Source organism: Arachis ipaensis, chromosome B9, assembly GCF_059453495.1.
Source record: "Arachis ipaensis isolate K30076 ecotype BB chromosome B9, ASM5945349v1, whole genome shotgun sequence".
Lineage (NCBI taxonomy): Eukaryota > Viridiplantae > Streptophyta > Magnoliopsida > Fabales > Fabaceae > Arachis > Arachis ipaensis.
The window spans coordinates 106,914,435-106,934,434 of NC_142444.1; the positions used below are offsets into that span (position 1 = coordinate 106,914,435).

General features: G+C 38.3%; 2 protein-coding genes across 2 annotated transcripts; both read right to left on the bottom strand.

The window, feature by feature from the left end:
• Positions 1-5,808: 5,808 nt before the first annotated feature.
• Positions 5,809-8,926, bottom strand: LOC107616849 (protein translocase subunit SecA, chloroplastic-like). Its single transcript, XM_021111569.2, has 7 exons — positions 8,726-8,926; positions 8,529-8,642; positions 7,479-7,646; positions 7,088-7,263; positions 6,475-6,595; positions 6,236-6,379; positions 5,809-5,906 (listed from the first exon to the last, which is right to left on the bottom strand). Exons 2-5 carry the CDS (start codon positions 8,622-8,624, stop codon positions 6,574-6,576), a joined length of 462 nt encoding a protein of 153 aa, XP_020967228.1. The 5' UTR covers positions 8,625-8,642; positions 8,726-8,926; the 3' UTR covers positions 5,809-5,906; positions 6,236-6,379; positions 6,475-6,573.
• Positions 8,927-9,480: 554 nt separating this feature from the next.
• Positions 9,481-10,697, bottom strand: LOC107615718 (cyclin-D3-1-like). The gene is made up of 4 exons (XM_021111788.2): positions 10,634-10,697; positions 10,339-10,400; positions 9,623-9,809; positions 9,481-9,536 (listed from the first exon to the last, which is right to left on the bottom strand). The coding sequence occupies exons 1-4, from the start codon at positions 10,695-10,697 to the stop codon at positions 9,481-9,483; spliced, it is 369 nt and encodes a 122-aa protein (XP_020967447.2).
• Positions 10,698-20,000: the final 9,303 nt, after the last annotated feature.

Consider the following 20,000-nt stretch of genomic DNA (forward strand, 5'->3'; position numbering starts at 1 on the left):
TTTTTTGTGAATGGATGTATTCTCCCACTTTATAGCCTCTAATATGTGTTTTCTGGGCCGCAAACTGGGTCAAAAACAGCCCAGAATTCGCTGGTTGCGAATTCAAACACGCTGATTTTCGCCACTGCGACGCGTCTGCGTGGACGACGCATTCGCATTGCCTATCGTCAGAGCAATTATGGTATATTATATATCAAATCGAAGCCCCGGACGTTCGCTTTCCAACGCAACTGGAACCGCGTCGTTTAGACCTCTGTAGCTAAAGTTATAGCCATTTGAGTGCGAAGAGGTCAGGCTGGACAGCTTAGCAATTTCTCCAACTTCTTGTATTCCTTCCACTTTTGCATGCTTCCTTTCCATCTTCTAAGCCATTCCTGCCCTGTAATCTCTGAAATCACTTAACACACATATCAAGGCATCTAATGGTAATAAGAGAGGATTAAACATAGGGAACTTAAGGTCAAAGAAGCATGTTTTCAATCAAAGCACATAATTAGAAAGGCAAATGTAAAACCATGCAAATAGTATGAATAAGTGGGTAAATAGTTGATAAAATCCACTCAATTGAGCACAGGATAAATCATAAAATATTGGTTTATCAGATAGACATGCATCATATTGGTTGTGCATTTATATTTGGTTGTGTTTGCTTGTATTACTTCTCTGTGATTGTGTTGTTTGTTTTATTGTGATTTGTTTGTGTGTTGAATTGAGTTTTTTATTTGTGCTAGTAGTTTGTGAATGGATAGAGATGATTAATAACTGTTGTTATGACTGAGAATCAATTATGTGGCTGAAAGATATTTAATATGACAAGTTTTGCGATTGAGATCTGTTTTGGCTTTAGAAATTTAAAGAAAGTAGTTATTTATCTAAAGTAAGATTAAAAAGTATTTCAAAGGCTTTGACAAAGATAGTTTATTAAGCAAAGTTAATTATTTGCATGTTAATCATTACTTTTACGGCATTCCCATTCCCTATTGAGAACGTGTGGTTTGTTCTCACCCCAAAATCTTCCACCCTTTCAGTGATACAGGTTCGAAGAATTAGTTGGAAGCTGCGGGCGATTCTAGAATTTATTTATGAGTTAAGTTTATAATTTAAGTTTCTTTCATAGAATTCCCTCGCCTTTGTAGCTTTAGTTTTTATTTTATGCAGAGGGATAGGAGTTGTACCTGAATTTTATTTAAATTCTTACTAGTATTAATAATTATGTGATTATTGTTACTTAGTGATCTTGGATATATAATTTTGATAAACAAAAACAAAATTTTTCTAGAATTTTCTATAAAACTAAATCGCGATATCGAACTAAAGGCTTAATAGTAAATAGTTAATAAAGGAAAGCAGGTTAGCAACGCCTTACTTTCGGTACGATCATGACGTTCTAGAAGTTGGGTCGTTAAAAAATGCGTCAAAATCCCTTTCTACCAGCCCACAGCAGCGGCAGCCACAACCACAGCTCCGTACCGCTTCTGCAACAACCACAGCAACTCTAATTGCTATATGCAACCTCAAAAATTCAATCCTAAGATATCAACAGAATGACAACAGTAAGGCTTTTCAGAGCAGAGACACTTATTGTACCAAAAAAACCAAGAATAGAGCAACCGCAGCTCCAACGACTGACTCTGGCAGCATTTTCCAACGACCACAATGCTATTTTCTACATGACAGCAGCAGCAGCAGCAGAGCTCCAATGACGGCAGAACCACCCGTTACCCCTTCTCCCTCCATGCACATTTTATTTCTCTCTCTTCGAGCTCCTCTCCGTGAACTCTCCTTCTCTGGGCAACTTCGACGGTGACGAGGTTCGGCGGTGGCAAGGCAGCGATGTGATGGAGTTGGAAGCGACAAAGCGCGATTGCTCCTCTTATTTCTCGTGTCGTCTCTGACTCACGACATTTTCTCCTTGTTGACTCTACTCTCTCTGTCTTCGCGAATATTGACGACAACAATTTGGAGCACGGCGGCACGGCGCAACGGTGAACTAGATGGTGGCGGTGCAATGGCGAACTAATGGTGGTGGCAGTATGTGTGTTGAAGATGGGGGGTTGGCAGTTGGGAAGAAGATGCTAGGTGTAACACCCTACTACACAGAGCTTTACGCTTAAGCCGTAAAACAGAGGTGGTGTGGTATTATGACCTCTGAAATAAAATATAGACATAATAATAGTTGAAAGAATTTAATAATCGAGGAGCCTTGTGGGAAAGCTTAAACAAAGGTCGTAAACCGAAAAGCGTAATGCTCACGTAAACGAAAAACTTGGATAGGAGGAAAAGTAATGACTCATATATATATAATAAGAGCAGAATACCAAAGGATACAAAATATCACCGAGCTCGACCTACGAAGCCAAGGCCGGCCAGAGAACATGTACATACATACACGTATATAAGAGTATCCCATAAAACCCTAAAATACATAAAGAAAGCACCTAGTACTCCAAAAAAAAGCCTCTAAGAGGATTAAACATAAGCTCTTCATACATAGGAGAGTCTATAAATATAAATACATAATCGACAGCCCCAAATTATAACATCCTAACTTAGCTTGCCTTAGGAACTTCCAAACGCTCACCGAGGCGCATCTCGACCTGCATCTTAAAACAACAACATTTGTATGCAATGAGAACCAGAGATTCTCAACATGGTAATAGTGCCCATATCAATAATATATAAGGTTCTAGAAAAGCCAGAGGCAATCCTATAACTCCGATACTTATTTAAAACTTAAAGCATTAACAAAACTAGATCTTTAGGTACATAATCTAAGGTTTTTCAAGTTATATCTCAAATACTAACTTATCCCTGCAAATCCTGCTTCCTTCTGCCCTCTGAAACACTGGTTGAACAGCCCTCCTCATTCCTCCGCCAGACAAGGGGCCTCTCAGTTGCACAGACAAACAATACAGACAAGGAAAACAAAGATAAAATGTAGCTACAGTAAGTAGAACAAATAGAAAATAAGCATAGATATTCAAATAGGCAAACCCAAGTAATGCAAATAGCTGCTGGCCATGAGCTCACTGATGACAAGTCATCTTAGACTAGTTTCACTAGTCTTTTTTCTTTGTTTTCATTTAGTTTCATGCACTTTCTTAAGCCATAAGTAAGTCAATTGGGTTGAATTTCATGTTTCCTTTGATTCAATCAACCATAGATAAATTGATGCATTTTCATGAGTTTTTGTGCCATAATTGCTCATATGACAAGAAGAAGAATAACTCTCATGATTAGAGCATAGCTTTGATGCAATTGTTGGTTGATGATAGGTGGAATAAAGCTTGGAAGAAGGTTGCAAGAATGGCTTGAAAAGAGGGATTCACGTTTGAGCTAACGTTTGCCTCAAACGTTAACTCAAACGTGAGAAGCAGATGAAGAACACCCTGGAGAAGAGCCAACATTTGCGCCAACATTTGCCTCAAACGTTGAGGCAAACGTTGGCTGAAGAAGGAGCAAGGGAAGGCAACATTTGCGCCAACGTTTGCCTCAAACGTGAGGTCAAACGTTGGCGCCAAAGAAAAGAGAAAGAGAACCCCTGTGTACGGCAACGTTTGAGCCAACGTTTGCGTCAAACGTGAGGTCAAACGTTGGCCACATATTAGCAAGAAGAAGCACCCTGGAGCAAACCAACGTTTGCGCCAACGTTTGCCTCAAACGTGAGGTCAAACGTTGGCGCCATAAAAGCAAAGAAGAGCACCTCTGTTTGATGCATTGAGTGAGCCACGTTTGCGCCAACGTTTGCCTCAAACGTTGGGCCAAACTTTGGCCAAAGGAGTAGCATGGGGGAACCACATTTGAGCTCACATTTGACCTCAAACGTTGGCTCAAACGTGGAAGACAGCAACTTGGCCGAGCTGCATAATGTCACACAAGGGACGTTTGAGTCAACGTTTGCCTCAAACGTTGACTCAAACGTGAATGGTTAATGGCCCGGTTCACTAATGGATTTCTTCCCAACACCAAGAGCAATCAACGGAGGCTACTATCAACCCAATTCCATCAAGGCTAAAGGCCCAATTCAAGGCTTAATGATCATTTGAAGAAAGTGTATAAATAGCTTAGGATTTGAAGTTTTAAAGGGAGTTTTTTTTCTTTTTAGTTTTTACTGAGTGATTTTGGGGAGAGCTTTCCTTTTAGAATTTTCTTTAAGAATTTTCATAGTAGAGAGCTTTTGGGTTTTGAGCATTTTGGAGATTCTGAGTCTTGGGTGTTGGAGAATTGAAGGAATTCTGTTTCAATCTCACCCTGAGATCTCTCTGTTTTCTTTACTGCACTCTTTGAGAAATCAAGATTTGAATTCCTTTCTTCTACTGTTTGATCTTTACTTTTCTTGCAATTGAATTCTAAATTTGGATCTAGGAAGGCATTGAGATCTAGACTTGGTTATCTAGTCTCTTGGGTCCTGAGATCTACATCTTTCAATTTCAATTTCCTTGTTTCGTTGCTACACCAAGCTTATTGTTATTGTCATTTGAGATCCGGTTTGATTGAATCCATCTTTTATATTCCTGCTTGTTGCAATTTACTTTTCCTTGTTTAATTTCTGCAATCCCAATTCCCAACTCCTTTTATAATTCAAGCAATTCACATTTCTTGCACTTTAAGATTCTGCAATTTACATTTCTTGCGTTCTAAGTTTCTGCCATTTAATTTCTTGTTCTTTAAGATTCAGCTCTTTTTCTTTTTGTTCCCTTTAATTTTCTGCAAATCACCCATTCCCCTTTACATTCTATGCAATTTAATTCCTGTCAACACAATTTCACACAATCAACACTTGTTTGCTTGACTAATTCAACCACTAAACTAAAGTTGCTCAATCCTTCAATCCTTGTGGGATCGACCTCACTCCCGTGAGTTTTATTACTTGATGCGACCCGGTACACTTGCCGGTGAGTTTTGTGTCGGATCGTTCTCCGCACATCAAGTTTTTGGCGCCGTTGCTGGGGATTGAATAGATTGACAATGATTAAGTGAGGTGGTGGTTTAGATCAAGAACTTTTTCTTTAATTTTTACTAACCTACTACACTACAAAAAAAAAGGGTTAAAATGGCGGTTTTTTAAGGTAATTACGGCGGTTACAACCGCCATTATTGCCGAAAATGGCGCCTCCAAGAAACGCCGGAATTCTGGGCGCCATTCTGGTTATTACGGCGGTTTTCTGAAAACCGCCGTAATAACCAGTGGATAATACGGCGGTTTTTTTGCGGTTAAAATGGCGGTTTTTAACCGCCATTTTAACCAAATAAAACGGCGGTTTTGTTGTTGTTTAAAATGGCGGTTTGTAACCGCCGTTTTTACCTGGATTTAATGGCATCTCCTCGTTTAAAATGGCGGTTTGTAACCGCCGTTTTTACCTGGGTTTAATGGCATACTCTTCGATAAAAATGACGTTTATAACCGCCATTTTTACCTGGGTTTAATGGCATCCTTCTCGTTAAAAATGACGTTTATAACCGCCGTTTTTACCTGTATTTAATGGCATCCTTTTCGTTTAAAATGGCATTTCTAAATGCCATTTTTACCAAGATTTAATGACATCCTTTTCGTTTAAAATGACATTTTTTAACTACCGTTTTTACCGGATAAAAATGATATTTTTTATCTTTTAAAAATACAATTTTTACTATTATTTTTATCTTGCTAAATAAATAATTTTTTATTAAAATTCCATAATAACAAAATCATAATCCATAGACAAAATATTATATAACTCAAAGTATTAAACATAAATATGATTTTTTAGTATTACAAATAAAAAATAATAACTCCTATACAAAGTATCAAACTAAGAAATATTGTTAGTTCTATTACATTGGGAGTTTTCCTAGAGATGCTCAACAAATTTGCTTCAGATTATTCCAACATTTTCATTGTTCATGTCCGTGTAAATAAATATTACCTGCAAAAAAAATTGAACGTTAGAAATAAATAGTTAGAAATAAATAGTTGCTCAAATAAATAGCAAACTACCAGCATTTTGAAGAATTAAAAACTAAACCAACAGTCTCACAAGAGGGACTAGATATTAAGAAGCAAAGCACCAGTTTCTTGTATTCTGGGAACAAATTGCAGGGCATGAAAGTTACATCTGCAACGAAGTCTCTATATGAATTTCCCCGATTAGGAATAGCACACTAGGGCTTGAAATTCAAGATAGACAATAATAGAGGCATATCTGCCAGAACCTGGCAAATTGATTGTAATATCTAAGCATCAAATGATATTTACCTGAAGTTCAAATGGTATTGGGTCAAATGCAAGGCGATTCCCAAATCCAACAAAGTGAACAACTTGATTTTTAAGTATAATAGGTAGGATGTTTTTCAAGTAAAAGCTAGGCTTTGCCTCCTTTACCATGTCAACATCTGTCACCTGAAAAAGCATTCCCACAATTAAGAACATACAAAACCAATATATTTGAGTGTACTTATACTCTTATAATCTGCTGAAGTAGAAAAGTTACATACAACACTACCAATTGCCTCCAAGTCCAAAAACTGCAGTTCCTTGGGAAGTTCACGCACTATCCGAATATCAGGAGTCAAGTAGTTAATAAAATGCTCCTCCTAATAGATATCGCTGAATTGACTATGAAATTATGAAATAAGAGATCATAAGTTACACTTACAAATTTGAAACGTTATAAGAGAATACCCATGGACAGCAAATGTGAAAATAAAAATAAAGTAGAATAAATGCTAAACTAGAAATTTTACCATGGTAGTTTCCCTTCCAAAAATATGGGATAAAAAAGGCAGTAGTTAGTGAATTGCTAACTCATATGCCTAACCAGCTAACCTATCCCCTGAATTTTTCATATAACTTATAGCTATGTATTAGAATCACAGGTTTTATTCAGCTACAACAATCATAAAAAGTTCACTTTCATATTATAACATCCCAGTAATCATCAGAGTTTTTACTAAGCATTTGGTCTAGCAACTAAATATTCCAAGAGAAATTAGGGGCTTGTTTGGTTTGCATTTCCAAGAGAAGACACAGAGGACGACAACCTTCCACCTAAAGACCCTAAGCTATTCCACTAAACTAATTCTTCTCTCATTTAGAAATAGAAAATACCTAGGCATCAGTATCTCACGAAGCTTTAATCTTGCCATAAATTCAGCACTACCGCCAAGAATTATATCTGTCCCACGACCAGCCATGTTGGTAGCAATTGTCACGGCCCTAAGCCGACCACTCTGAGCTACAATCTCTGCTTCTCTCTCAACATTTTCTGGTTTTGCATTAAGAACCTTAAACAATACAGGGACAGGGTTCATTATATTATATCCAAAAAACTATCGGATTAGAAAGAACAGTTAGAAGAACAATTATTAATAGCGGCATCCGGTCTTGGGCAAAGAATACACTACCCTTCTCCATTAAAGACATTCAACACAGGTAAGATTAAGAAAATAATGTGCGCTCACATCTTCCAAGATCCCCATTAAAACGAAAAAGACATTACCTCATGTGGAATTCCAGCTTCATTCAATTGCTCTGACAAAGAATCGCTCTGCTCCACACTGGTCGTGCCAACAAGTACTGGATGACCAGTTTTATGCATTCTAGAGATTTCTACTACAACTGCTCGCCATTTCACACTAGTTGCCCTAAAAACTACATTAGATTCATCCTGAGAAGAAAATAAAGGCTCATTAGACATGATAAAACTTTTTCAAGTTTTTTATCAAGAAATATATTGCTAACATGAAGAGAAGAATGGCAGTACATGGAAGGGTAAGTGATACTCCTTACAAAAGGGGAAAACAAGCATACTATCAAATAAACAGTTGGGAGGACAAGATACTCCTTAAATAAGCAAAAAGCAAGCAAACAAAAAATACTATCAATGAAGCATAACTTTTGAATTACTAATGAAGGGAATGATGATTAAAGACGAGAGGACAAGATATACACTTTATAGAAGCAAAAACAAACAAAATAAAATACTACCAGTGAAGCATAACTTTCCGATCTCTAAACATTTAAGGGAAATGCCTCTAAATATATCATGGGCTTCCAAATAGAGACAAAAATCTACAGTACACCTATCCTGCAAAAGTTGTTTGTCTGAAAAATCTATCATCAACAGTGCAGAAGTTAGACACCAATTAAATACTCCAAACAACGGCTTATATAGCACATTGCAACAAAGAGCCTCCTCGCTTTCCCCGAAACCAGAAAAACTAGTAAATGGGAACTAATCTAAAATAGCAAGGCACACCTAACACTCACCAAAGATATCAAAACACAATATTCAAACAAAAGCATCATATTCAATGTGTGTAGTAATAATAAATGTGGGATTATAGTAAGTACATTGGTTTCTTAACCAATGGTCTTGAATTCAAGTCTTAGGAAAGGCAAAAATATTTTATGGTATTTTAATATATAAAAAATAGTATCTTGACAACTACTTCATCTTGCGAAACTCTGATAAGTAAAAGCCAATACTCCATGTTTCACATTGCAAAAACCATGATAGTGGTCTATGATTGACAAGCAAGATTTAAACCTTTCTTATCATAGGTTTATTTGTTGGAACGATTGTAACTTTAAGCTTGTAAATGCTCTCAAATTCTGTGCTTTTTGTTGCTGATGTACCAGTCATACCACAACGCTTAGGAAACTGCAAAAACACAGATTAAAAAGCGTCAAGGTAGTTTCTTAGGTAAATGAATTCCTGATTTCTGAAGATGAAACATTTTCAACCTGCAGAAAGAAATTCTGATAACTAATGGAAGCCAGTGTAACTGTTTCATTTTGAATTGGTAGCCCTTCCTTTGCTTCAACTGCTTGGTGAAGTCCATCACTCCACCTTCTCCCCTAAAGAAAAATTGAATTTACAAAAGAAAAAAATGTAATTAATAACATTTTTCTCATAAATAAAACAGTTAATTAATAACATAGTGGCCAGTGAAAGAAATCAGGATTATAGGATTTTTGTAGTGAGGGGATTCATCAGTCAGTTACATATTCAATAAGATTTGGAGAAGAGAGAGAAGAGCCTTCAAACTTCTTGTGTTTCAAACTTTTAAAACATGATTATAGGATTTTTTGAAACACTGTTCAATCATTCCATCAATACCCTAGCATGTTCCCAAATTTACTGATCTAGTTCTAAACAGAATATAGCATCCACCCAATTTGATAGCAAATGATCAACCCAACAAGGATATGGTAATTAGATATGGATGCAGAAAGGAACCTGTACTAAAGAAAGAACCATGTACTAAAGAATGAAGCATAATGACTCATTACAAAGTCATGCAACTGCCATGTCTTGATAAAAGAATTAATGAATTAATTTTATTTAACCGAATTATGGAGAATACTAAACAGGACATATTGAATTATAACTCCAAAAAGTTTTTATGTTTATTATTTTTTTTATAAAAAAAAGGAAGAGAGGAGAAAGAAGATGGGAAAGCAAAACAACAGACCTCTATAACTTCATCAAGTATATTTTAGTTCAAATTCCTGGGCACAAAACCAGCCCCAATACCCTGAATATTGTGAGGTCCTGTGGTTAAGAGGAAAGAGAAACAACATACAATTGAAGGATTAGTTAAAGACTAGCGTATTGGAAAGAAAGAGATTAGTTATTACTTGGTAAGAGAGAAAGAAGAAGAGATTGACATGTGTTGAGGAACTGAAAACATTTAAGTCTTCTTGTGATATGATCAATGAAAGAGAGAGGTGTTGGTGGATTCATCTTCCACTCAAGAGTTGAAAGTACCAAAATCTCCATTTTCTTTATTGTTTTTGCCTTAAACACATGTTTTTTGTCCTCCACCTACATATATTTTCATAAATTAAATTTCATTATTAATAAAATGTATTATTATTATTATTACTTTATATATAGAATTAATCATACTTGTAAATCAAGAGGAAGTGGAACTTGTGTCTCTTCCATTTTAGCAGCAAGAGAGATGCAAGCAACTGCAGCAAGATGAGTTAACCATGGCTGCTTCTTCTTCACGGTGAAGGTGAAAAGGAATCTGTGAAGGTAGTTAATAGCAAGAGAAGCTGTGAGAGCAGAGAATGAGAAAGTTTTCAACCATGGCTGCTGCTTCTTCCATTCTTCTCTTGTTCTTGCTCTTTTGATACAAGAGTTTTCAACTCTGAATCATCACACAACATGTCTTATTCTAAAAACACATGATCATGTTCCTCATCATCAAAATAATGTGGTTCTGTGCAATACAAAGAATCTATGTGTTCCTCATCATATGAAGTAGCAATATTAATGAATACTTGTTTAACATGAGAATTAAAACTTAACTAGACATACACTGGCAAATAGAAAGTTAAGTATTTACCCAGGCAACCTTGGCGACCAGCAGTGTTAACAATGTTTGATCCTTCTTCCAAGAAGCACCAACTGCAATCAATAATCGAAACATAGAAAGAATTCATTAATTCAAGCAACCAATAACTTATCCAGATTTAAACAAGCAGAATTCAAGTTAAATCACAAAATCTTTGAAACTCAATTGCAACAAAGAACAAACTCCAAGCCTTAAACCGGGAGATACAGCCAAATGCAATACTAACAGAAGTAATTTCTAAGAAGCAAAATAACAAACACATAGAGTGCAATCAGTGCATTATTACTAAATATTTGTGAATCAAATTCACGCAGCCATTGATCTGTCCTATGCATCATTCCTGCAATCATTGAAGTAATTAGAATAAGAGGATGTGAATTTAGTTACAGATCTAGAAGCGAGAAGTTAGAACGCAAACTGAGAAATAGATCGAGGAGGAGAAGGCATGTTAATGCATGAGGAGAAGCTAGCAGAGCATAAGCTCGAAAAAGGAGAAGAAGCTCACAGATCTGGAGAAAATCTTGACGGAGGAGGAGAACGCGCCGCCGGGGAGAACATCACCATAGGAGATAGGGAGAGAGTTTTGATTCACAAAACAGAATCTCGATGGAGAGGAGACTCTAGTCGGAGGAGAACGAGAAGATCAGCGCTGGAGCAAATCATCGCCGGAGCAAATCGTCGCCGGAGCATATCGCAGTCACAACGTCATTTTCGTCCTTCCTCTAACACAGTGGCTGCGTCATTTTTGTTTCGGTGTGTAATTTTAGGTTGAATGAGAGTTTGGATTATTTTAAACAATGAGCACAGATAATGGCGGTTAAACCCGCCCAAATCCTTCAAAATTGCCATTTTATGCAAATTAATTATGGCAGCAACATAAAATGCCATAATATCTGAATATTATGGCAGTTTTTTAGAACCACCATAATATAAATGCCATTTTAAACTATTTTTTTTGTAGTGCTAACTGTTTGAATTTTTGCTTAAGCTAACTAAAACTTCATTCTAGCAATAGATTGAAGTATCACTGGTTGTACGTTTCTTGTTTTGTTTGTATGTCAGGTATAGGGAGAGCTACTCCTATCTTATCTGAAGCTGACCAGAGAACTCTCAGGAGATTAAGAAGAGCTGAGAGGGGGAAAGGTATTGTTGGAGAGGAAGAATCTGAGGAAGAATATCACGAGATGGAAGGAGATCCATCTAATCCCAATCCACCACAGAGGAGAGTGTTGGCCTCCTACACTTTTGCAAATCCCAGACACTGTGGAAGCAGCATCTTAACTCCCAATGTCAATGCAAACAACTTCGAGCTAAAACCACAACTCATTACACTTGTCCAGAACAATTGTTCCTATGGAGGCAGCCCATTGGAAGATCCCAACCAGCATCTATCTACCTTCTTAAGGATTTGTGACACTGTTAAATCCAATGGCGTGAATCCTGAAACTTACAAGCTTCTGCTGTTCCCGTTCTCATTAAGGGACAAGGCCGCGCAATGGCTTGAAACTTTTCCCCAAGGAAGTATCACTAGTTGGGATGATTTGGTGACAAAATTTCTAGCCAAATTCTATCCACCCCAAAGAGTCATCAGGCTGAAAACCGAGGTGCAGAAATTCACACAATTAGATGCCGAATCCTTGTATGAAGCATGGGAGAGGTACAAAGCCTTAATCAGAAAGTGTCCTCCAGAGATGTTCAATGAATAGGACGTGCTGCAGAATTTCTATGAAGGCCTGACATTGAAATCTCAAGAGGCATTAGATCATTCTGCTGGAGGTTCACTACAACTGATGAAAACTGCTGAGGAAGCCCAGAATCTTGTGGACATGGTGGCCAACAATCAATATTTCTTTGCTCATCAAAGAAACCGCCAACCATCACAGAGAAAGGGGTATTAGAACTTGGAAGGTGTAGACTCCATTTTGGCTCAAAACAAGATGATGCAACAACAAATTCAACAACAGTTTGAACAAATGGCCAAAAGAATTGATAGCCTTCAAGTAGCAACTGTGAACACAAGCCACCCATCAACTGTATGTGTGTAGAATGAAGAAAGCCAAGAAGAGCAACAACAGGAGCAAGTGCAGTACATGTATAACCAAAACTCTGGAAAGAATGAAGTTTATGGTGATACCTAAAATCCATCCTGGAAGAACCACCCAAACCTCAGATGGGGAGACAATCACAACCAGAATCAACAACCATGGCAGAGGAACTCAAACCAAAACACTTCAAGGAACAACCAAAACCACAACCAGCAGCAAACTAACCAAAACCCTTACAGAAAACCTCAAAACAACTACCCCAACCCCAACCATTATCAATCCAATAACCAACCCACCAACCAAAATGCCTACCATCCACCATCCACACCTCACAACCCACCACAAGCATCACCAGCATCTCAAAGAATCACTAACTTGGAAACCTTGATAGACAAAATATGGAAACACCAAGAAATGACAACCAAGAACCATAAAGCCTCCATGAAGAGCCTAGAGAGGTAGATTGGGCAAATCTCCAAGCAAATTTCTGTTGAGAGACCTTCAAGCTCACTACCAAGTAACACCATTCCTAATCCAAAAGAAGAGTGCAAAGCTGTACAACTAAGGAATGGAAAGACATTGGTAAACAACAACAAGGAGGTAACCAAGAAGCCTTTGGATAGCAACAAAGAACCATCAGAGAAAGGGGAAGCTAGCAATGAGGACATGACAACAAGAAGAAATGTCCCAGAGAAGCTCAAAGAGAAAGCCAACCAACCACATAGTTCCAAAGAAGTAATTCAAGGACAGCAGCAAGGGGTAAAGATCATTATATCTCCAATGCCATATCCCCAAAGGTTCAGCAAAGAGACTAAGGACCAACATTTTCATAAGTTCCTTGAGACTTTCAAGAAGCTAGAGATCAACATTCCCTTGGCTGAAGCATTGGAACAAATGCCTCTGTATGCCAAGTTCTTGAAGGAAATCATCAATAAGAAAAGAAGTTGGCTGGAGAAGGAAACTGTGCTTCTCACTGAGGAATGTAGTGCGCTCATCAGAAAAGGACTCCCTCCCAAGCTGAAAGATCCTGGAAGTCTATTTATCAACAAGGGGATGTGTGACTTAGGAGCAAGCATAAATCTAATTCCATCATCTTTAGTGAAAAAGCTTGGCATAGGGAAGGTGAAACCAATACAGATGTCCTTGGAATTAGTGGACCAGTCAGTAGTACATCCCAAAGGAGTGATTGAAAACCTTTTAGTTAAGGTTGACAAGTTCATTTTTCCTGTGGACTTTGTTATCTTGGATACCGAAGAGGAAGGAAACAATTCAATCATCTTAGGAAGGCCATTTTTGGCCACTGCTAGAGCCATCATAGATGTAGAGCAGGGAGGACTAACTCTCAGGATGCACGAGGAAAGCATTATCCTAAAAGTGTTTCCAGAACCACAAATTAGTGAAGAGAGAAGCAAGGTAGTCAGCGACTGCTTTCCGAGGCAAGAAACCAACAACACAGGGAAGTAGAAGAATGAGCATGTGCAAGGAAGAGAAGGAATTCAAAAAGGAATTAGGATGATAAACAAGAAGGAAAATACCACAACCAAAGCTGCTGTCAAGGAAGAAAGGTTAACAAGAAAAAGGAAGAAAAACAAGAAGAAGGCTCACAAAGGGTGGAAGAATAAAAAAATCCCAACTGAAGGATTCTCTAAAGGCGACAAGGTGCAATTAATATATCAACAGCTGGGAAATGAGGATCACTACACTGTTAACCAAGTACTCTCTCTCGATCACATTGAAATTGAGCATCAAGGCTCACAAAGAAGGCTTACAGTGAGGGGGGATAAGCTGCGACATTTCAGTCATCAACCACCCTAAGCGGATCAATGTCAAGCTAATGACAATAAAGAAGCGCTTGTTGGGAGGCAACCCAACCTGAGGTAGTTTTCTTTTCATAGCCTTTTCAATAAAAATGTTGAATAATTAAGTATGTATTGCAAGGAGCTAAGTTTGGTGTTGCACACCAAAACAATTTAAGGGAGAATGAAGGATTCTAAGTTTGGTGTTCTACTAAAATCTCATTTAAAAGCATACTCTCACCTCCTGCATAATGCTAGCTCCAAGCAATCAGACAAATTATTCAACCATTTAATTGCTTTTTAGTTTTGGTTCCATAACCTTTAGCAAGGCCAAAAGAATTCATAAGTGGACAACCTGTTGCATTAGAGACAGTGGCAAGGAATTAAGTTTGGTGTTCCCACACCAAATTAAATCCAAAAGCCACACTCAATTCATGCATACTAACTAGTCACCTAAGGGCGTAAGAAGCAAGCAACTTTTGAGAATTGTGCAGGGAACTAACCACCATTTGAAGACATTATGCATCATAGCTCAAAAGGGGCACAACAGAAGGAAGGACAAAAGAACTGCAAACCAATAGGTTGTATCTATACTTAACTTCTGCTGTTGAGAAATGATTTGATTTATGTCTTGCTAAAGTGTTCATCTAATATAGGCAGAATCACTCTTTGCAATAAGTAAGCTAGTCTAAGTGTGTGCTTGTGTTTACTTTCACCTAACTAAATGCATGCTTCGTCCCCTGCATCCTCAATTCAATAAAAGAAATTTTTGGAATGTGAAGTAAGATAGTTCTTTGTTAGCTGGAAGTACAATAATAGTGACTGGTGGTATGAATGTATGATTGTATGATAGCTCACTTTTAGTGAATAAAAGAACTAGACTGTCTCCTTTTAAGTAGAAAGTAGCTCACTGTCTATGAATCTCAATCAAATAAAAGTCCTTGGTTGAAAAGAAAAACCAAAAAGAGAAAAGAAAAAGCCAAAGGTGGCAGCAGAACAAAAAAAAAAAAAAAGAGAGATAAAGCTAGACACCAATAGCTTGAACCTTAGAATATATCCCTGTGGTGTCTTTGTACTAGGATCTGCTTGGATTATTAAGTTCTTTGGAGTGCATCAACACTTGGTAACTTGGGTTAACTAACCCGGGATTATCAACTGAAAGTCCACTATCAAGAGCAACCTAGATACAAGACATTTAGTAATCCAAAGAGGTGCTGGGCATCAATGTTCTAAGAAGGCATGTGAGCCAAGTGTCTAAAGTGAATAATGTGTCAAGCATAAATAAAGAAAAGAGCTTGTTACACATGACACTAAACTAAAGCTTATAGAAAAAAAATAATGGTCAAGGACAAAGGAATAATGAGAGGTCATAGCAGTGTGTTGCTTGATGCTTGGAGGAGACTTTCTAGGCCTAAATATCAATAAGAAGTGAGTGTTTACATATCTACATGAAACCCCATGAGCTACCAATAATACTCTGCTAGCATGAACATCTTCTTCCATTTCATTCTTTCTTCTCAATAATTCTTTTCTTGCTTGGGGACAAGCAAGTTTTAAGTTTGGTGTTGTGATGACAAGTCATCTTAGCCTAGATTCACTAGTCTTTTTTCTTTGTTTTTATTTAGTTTCATGCACTTTCTTAAGCCATAAGTAAGTCAATTGGGTTGAATTTCATGTTTCCTTTGATTCAATCAACCATGGATAAATTGATGCATTTTCATGAGTTTTTGTGCCATAATTGCTCATATGACAAGAAGAAGAATAACTCTCATGATTAGAGCATAGCTTTGATGCAATTGTTGGTTGATGATAGGTGGAATAAAGCTTGGAAGAAGGTTGCAAGAATGGCTTGAAAAGAGGGATTCACGTTTGAGCTAACGTTTGCCTCAAACGTTAACTCAAACGTGAGAAGCAGACGAAGAACACCCTGGAGAAGAGCCAACGTTTGCGCCAACGTTTGCCTCAAACGTTGAGGCAAACGTTGGCTGAAGAAGGAGCAAGGGAAGGCAACGTTTGCGCCAATGTTTGCCTCAAACGTGAGGTCAAACGTTGGCGCCAAAGAAAAGAGAAAGAGCACCCCTCGGCATGGCAACGTTTGAGCCAACGTTTGCCTCAAACGTGAGGTCAAACGTTGGCCACATATTAGCAAGAAGAAGCACCCTGGAGCAAACCAATATTTGCGCCAACGTTTGCCTCAAACGTGAGGTCAAATGTTGGCGCCATAAAAGCAAAGAAGAGCACCTCTGTTTGATGCATTGAGTGAGCCATGTTTGCGCCAACGTTTACCTCAAACGTTGGACCAAACGTTGGCCAAAGGAGTAGCATGGGGGAACCACATTTGAGCTCACGTTTGACCTCAAACGTTGGCTAAAACGTGGAAGACAGCAACTTGGCCGAGCTGCATAATGTCACACAAGGGACGTTTGAGTCAACATTTGCCTCAAACGTTGACTCAAACGTGAATGGTTCATGGCTCGGTTCACTAATGGATTTCTTCCCAACACCAAGAGCAATCAACGGAGGCTACTATCAACCCAATTCCATCAAGGCTAAAGGCCCAATTCAAGGCTTAATGATCATTTGAAGAAAGTGTATAAATAGCTTAGGATTTGAAGTTTTAGAGGGAGTTTTTTTTCTTTTTAGTTTTTACTGAGTGATTTTGGGGAGAGCTTTCCTTTTAGAATTTTCTTTAAGAATTTTCATAGTAGAGAGCTTTTGGGTTTTGAGCATTTTGGAGATTCTGAGTCTTGGGTGTTGGAGAATTGAAGGAATTCTGTTTCAATCTCACCTTGAGATCTCTCTGTTTTCTTTACTGCACTCTTTGAGAAATCAAGATTTGAATTCCTTTCTTCTACTGTTTGATCTTTACTTTTCTTGCAATTGAATTCTAAATTTGGATCTAGGAAGGCATTGAGATCTAGAGTTGGTTATCTAGTCTCTTGGGTCCTGAGATCTACATCTTTCAATTTCAATTTCCTTGTTTCGTTGCTACACCAAGCTTATTGTTATTGTCATTTGAGATCCAGTTTGATTGAATCCATCTTTTATATTCCTGCTTGTTGCAATTTACTTTTCCTTGGTTAATTTCTGCAATCCCAATTCCCAACTCCTTTTATAATTCAAGCAATTTACATTTCTTGCACTTTAAGATTCTGCAATTTACATTTCTTGCGTTCTAAGTTTCTGCCATTTAATTTCTTGTTCTTTAAGATTCAGCTCTTTTTCTTTTTGTTCCCTTTAATTTCCTGCAAATCACCCATTCCCCTTTACATTCTATGCAATTTAATTCCTGTCAACACAATTTCACACAATCAACACTTGTTTGCTTGACTAATTCAACCACTAAACTAAAGTTGCTCAATCCTTCAATCCTTGTGGGATCGACCTCACTCCCGTGAGTTTTATTACTTGATGCGACCCAGTACACTTGCCGGTGAGTTTTGTGTCGGATCGTTCTCCGCACATTAAGTTTTTGGCGCCGTTGCCAGGGATTGAATAGATTGACAATGATTAAGTGAGGTGGTGGTTTAGATCAAGCACTTTTTCTTTAATTTTTACTAACCTACTAACTGTTTGAATTTTTGCTTAAGCTAACTAAAAATTCATTCTAGCAATAGATTGAAGTATCACTGGTTGTACGTTTCTTGTTTTGTTTGTATGTCAGGTACAGGGAGAGCTACTCCTATCTTATCCGAAGCTGACCAGAGAACTCTCAGGAGATTAAGAAGAGCTGAGAGGGGGAAAGGTATTGTTGGAGAGGAAGAATCTGAGGAAGAATATCACGAGATGGAAGGAGATTCATCTAATCCCAATCCACCACAGAGGAGAGTGTTGGCCTCCTACACTTTTGCAAATCCCAGACACTGTGGAAGCAGCATCTTAACTCCCAATGTCAGTGCAAACAACTTCGAGCTAAAACCACAACTCATTACACTTGTCCAGAACAATTGTTCCTATGGAGGCAGCCCATTGGAAGATCTCAACCAGCATCTATCTACCTTCTTAAGGATTTGTGACACTGTCAAATCCAATGGTGTGAATCCTGAAACTTACAAGCTTCTGCTGTTCCCGTTCTCATTAAGGGACAAGGCCGCACAATGGCTTGAAACTTTTCCCCAAGGAAGTATCACTAGTTGGGATGATTTGGTGACTAAATTTCTAGCCAAATTCTATCCACCCCAAAGAGTCATTAGGCTGAAAACCGAGGTGCAGACATTCACACAATTAGATGCCGAATCCTTGTATGAAGCATGGGAGAGGTACAAAGCCTTAATCAGAAAGTGTCCTCCAGAGATGTTCAATGAATGGGAGGTGCTGCAGAATTTCTATGAAGGCCTGACATTGAAATCTCAAGAGGCATTAGATCATTCTACTGGAGGTTCACTACAACTGATGAAAACTGCTGAGGAAGCCCAGAATCTTGTGGACATGGTGGCCAACAATCAATATTTCTTTGCTCATCAAAGAAACCGCGAACCATCACAGAGAAAGGGGTATTAGAACTGGAAGGAGTAGACTCCATTTTGGCTCAAAACAAGATGATGCAACAACAAATTCAACAACAGTTTGAACAAATGGCCAAAAGAATTGACAGCCTTCAAGTAGCAGCTGTGAACACAAGCCACCCATCAACTGTATGTGTGCAGAATGAAGAAAGCCAAGAAGAGCAACAACAGGAGCAAGTGCAGTACATGTATAACCAAAACTCTGGACAGAATGAAGTTTATGGTGATACCTACAATCCATCCTGGAAGAACCACCCAAACCTCAGATGGGGAGACAATCACAACCAGAATCAACAACCATGGCAGAGGAACTCAAACTAAAACACTTCAAGGAACAACCAAAACCACAACCAGCAGCAAACTAACCAAAACCCTTACAGAAAACCTCAAAATAACTACCCCAACCCCAACCATTATCAATCCAATAACCAACCCACCAACCAAAATGCCTATCATCCACCATCCACACCTCACAACCCACCACAAGCATCACCAGAATCTCAATGAATCACTAACTTGGAAACCTTGATAGACGAAATGTGGAAACACCAAGAAATGACAACCAAGAACCATGAAGCCTCCATGAAGAGCCTAGAGAGGCAAATTGGGCAAATCTCCAAGCAAATTTCTATTGAGAGACCTTCAAGCTCACTACCAAGTGACACCATTCCTAATCCAAAAGAAGAGTGCAAAGCTGTACAACTAAGGAATGGAAAGACATTGGTAGACAACAACAAGGAGGTAACCAAGAAGCCTTTGGATAGCAACAAAGAACCATCAGAGAAAGGGGAAGCTAGCAATGAGGACATGACAACAAGAAGAAATGTCCCAGAGAAGCACAAAGAGAAAGACAACCAACCACATAGTTCAAAGGAAGTAATTCAAGGACAGCAGCAAGGGGTAAAGATCATTATACCTCCAATGCCATATCCCCAGAGGTTCAGCAAAGAGACTAAGGACCAACATTTTCATAAGTTCCTTGAGACTTTCAAGAAGCTAGAAATCAACATTCCCTTGGCTGAAGCATTGGAACAAATGCCTCTGTATGCCAAGTTCTTGAAGGAAATCATCAATAAGAAAAGAAGTTGGCTGGAGAAGGAAACTGTGCTTCTCACTGAGGAATGTAGTGCGCTCATCAGAAAAGGACTCCCTCCCAAGCTGGAAGATCCTGGAAGTCTATTTATCAACAGGGGATGTGTGACTTAGGAGCAAGCATAAATCTAATTCCATCATCTTTAGTGAAAAAGCTTGGCATAGGGAAGGTGAAACCAATACAGATGTCCTTGGAATTAGTGGACCAGTCAGTA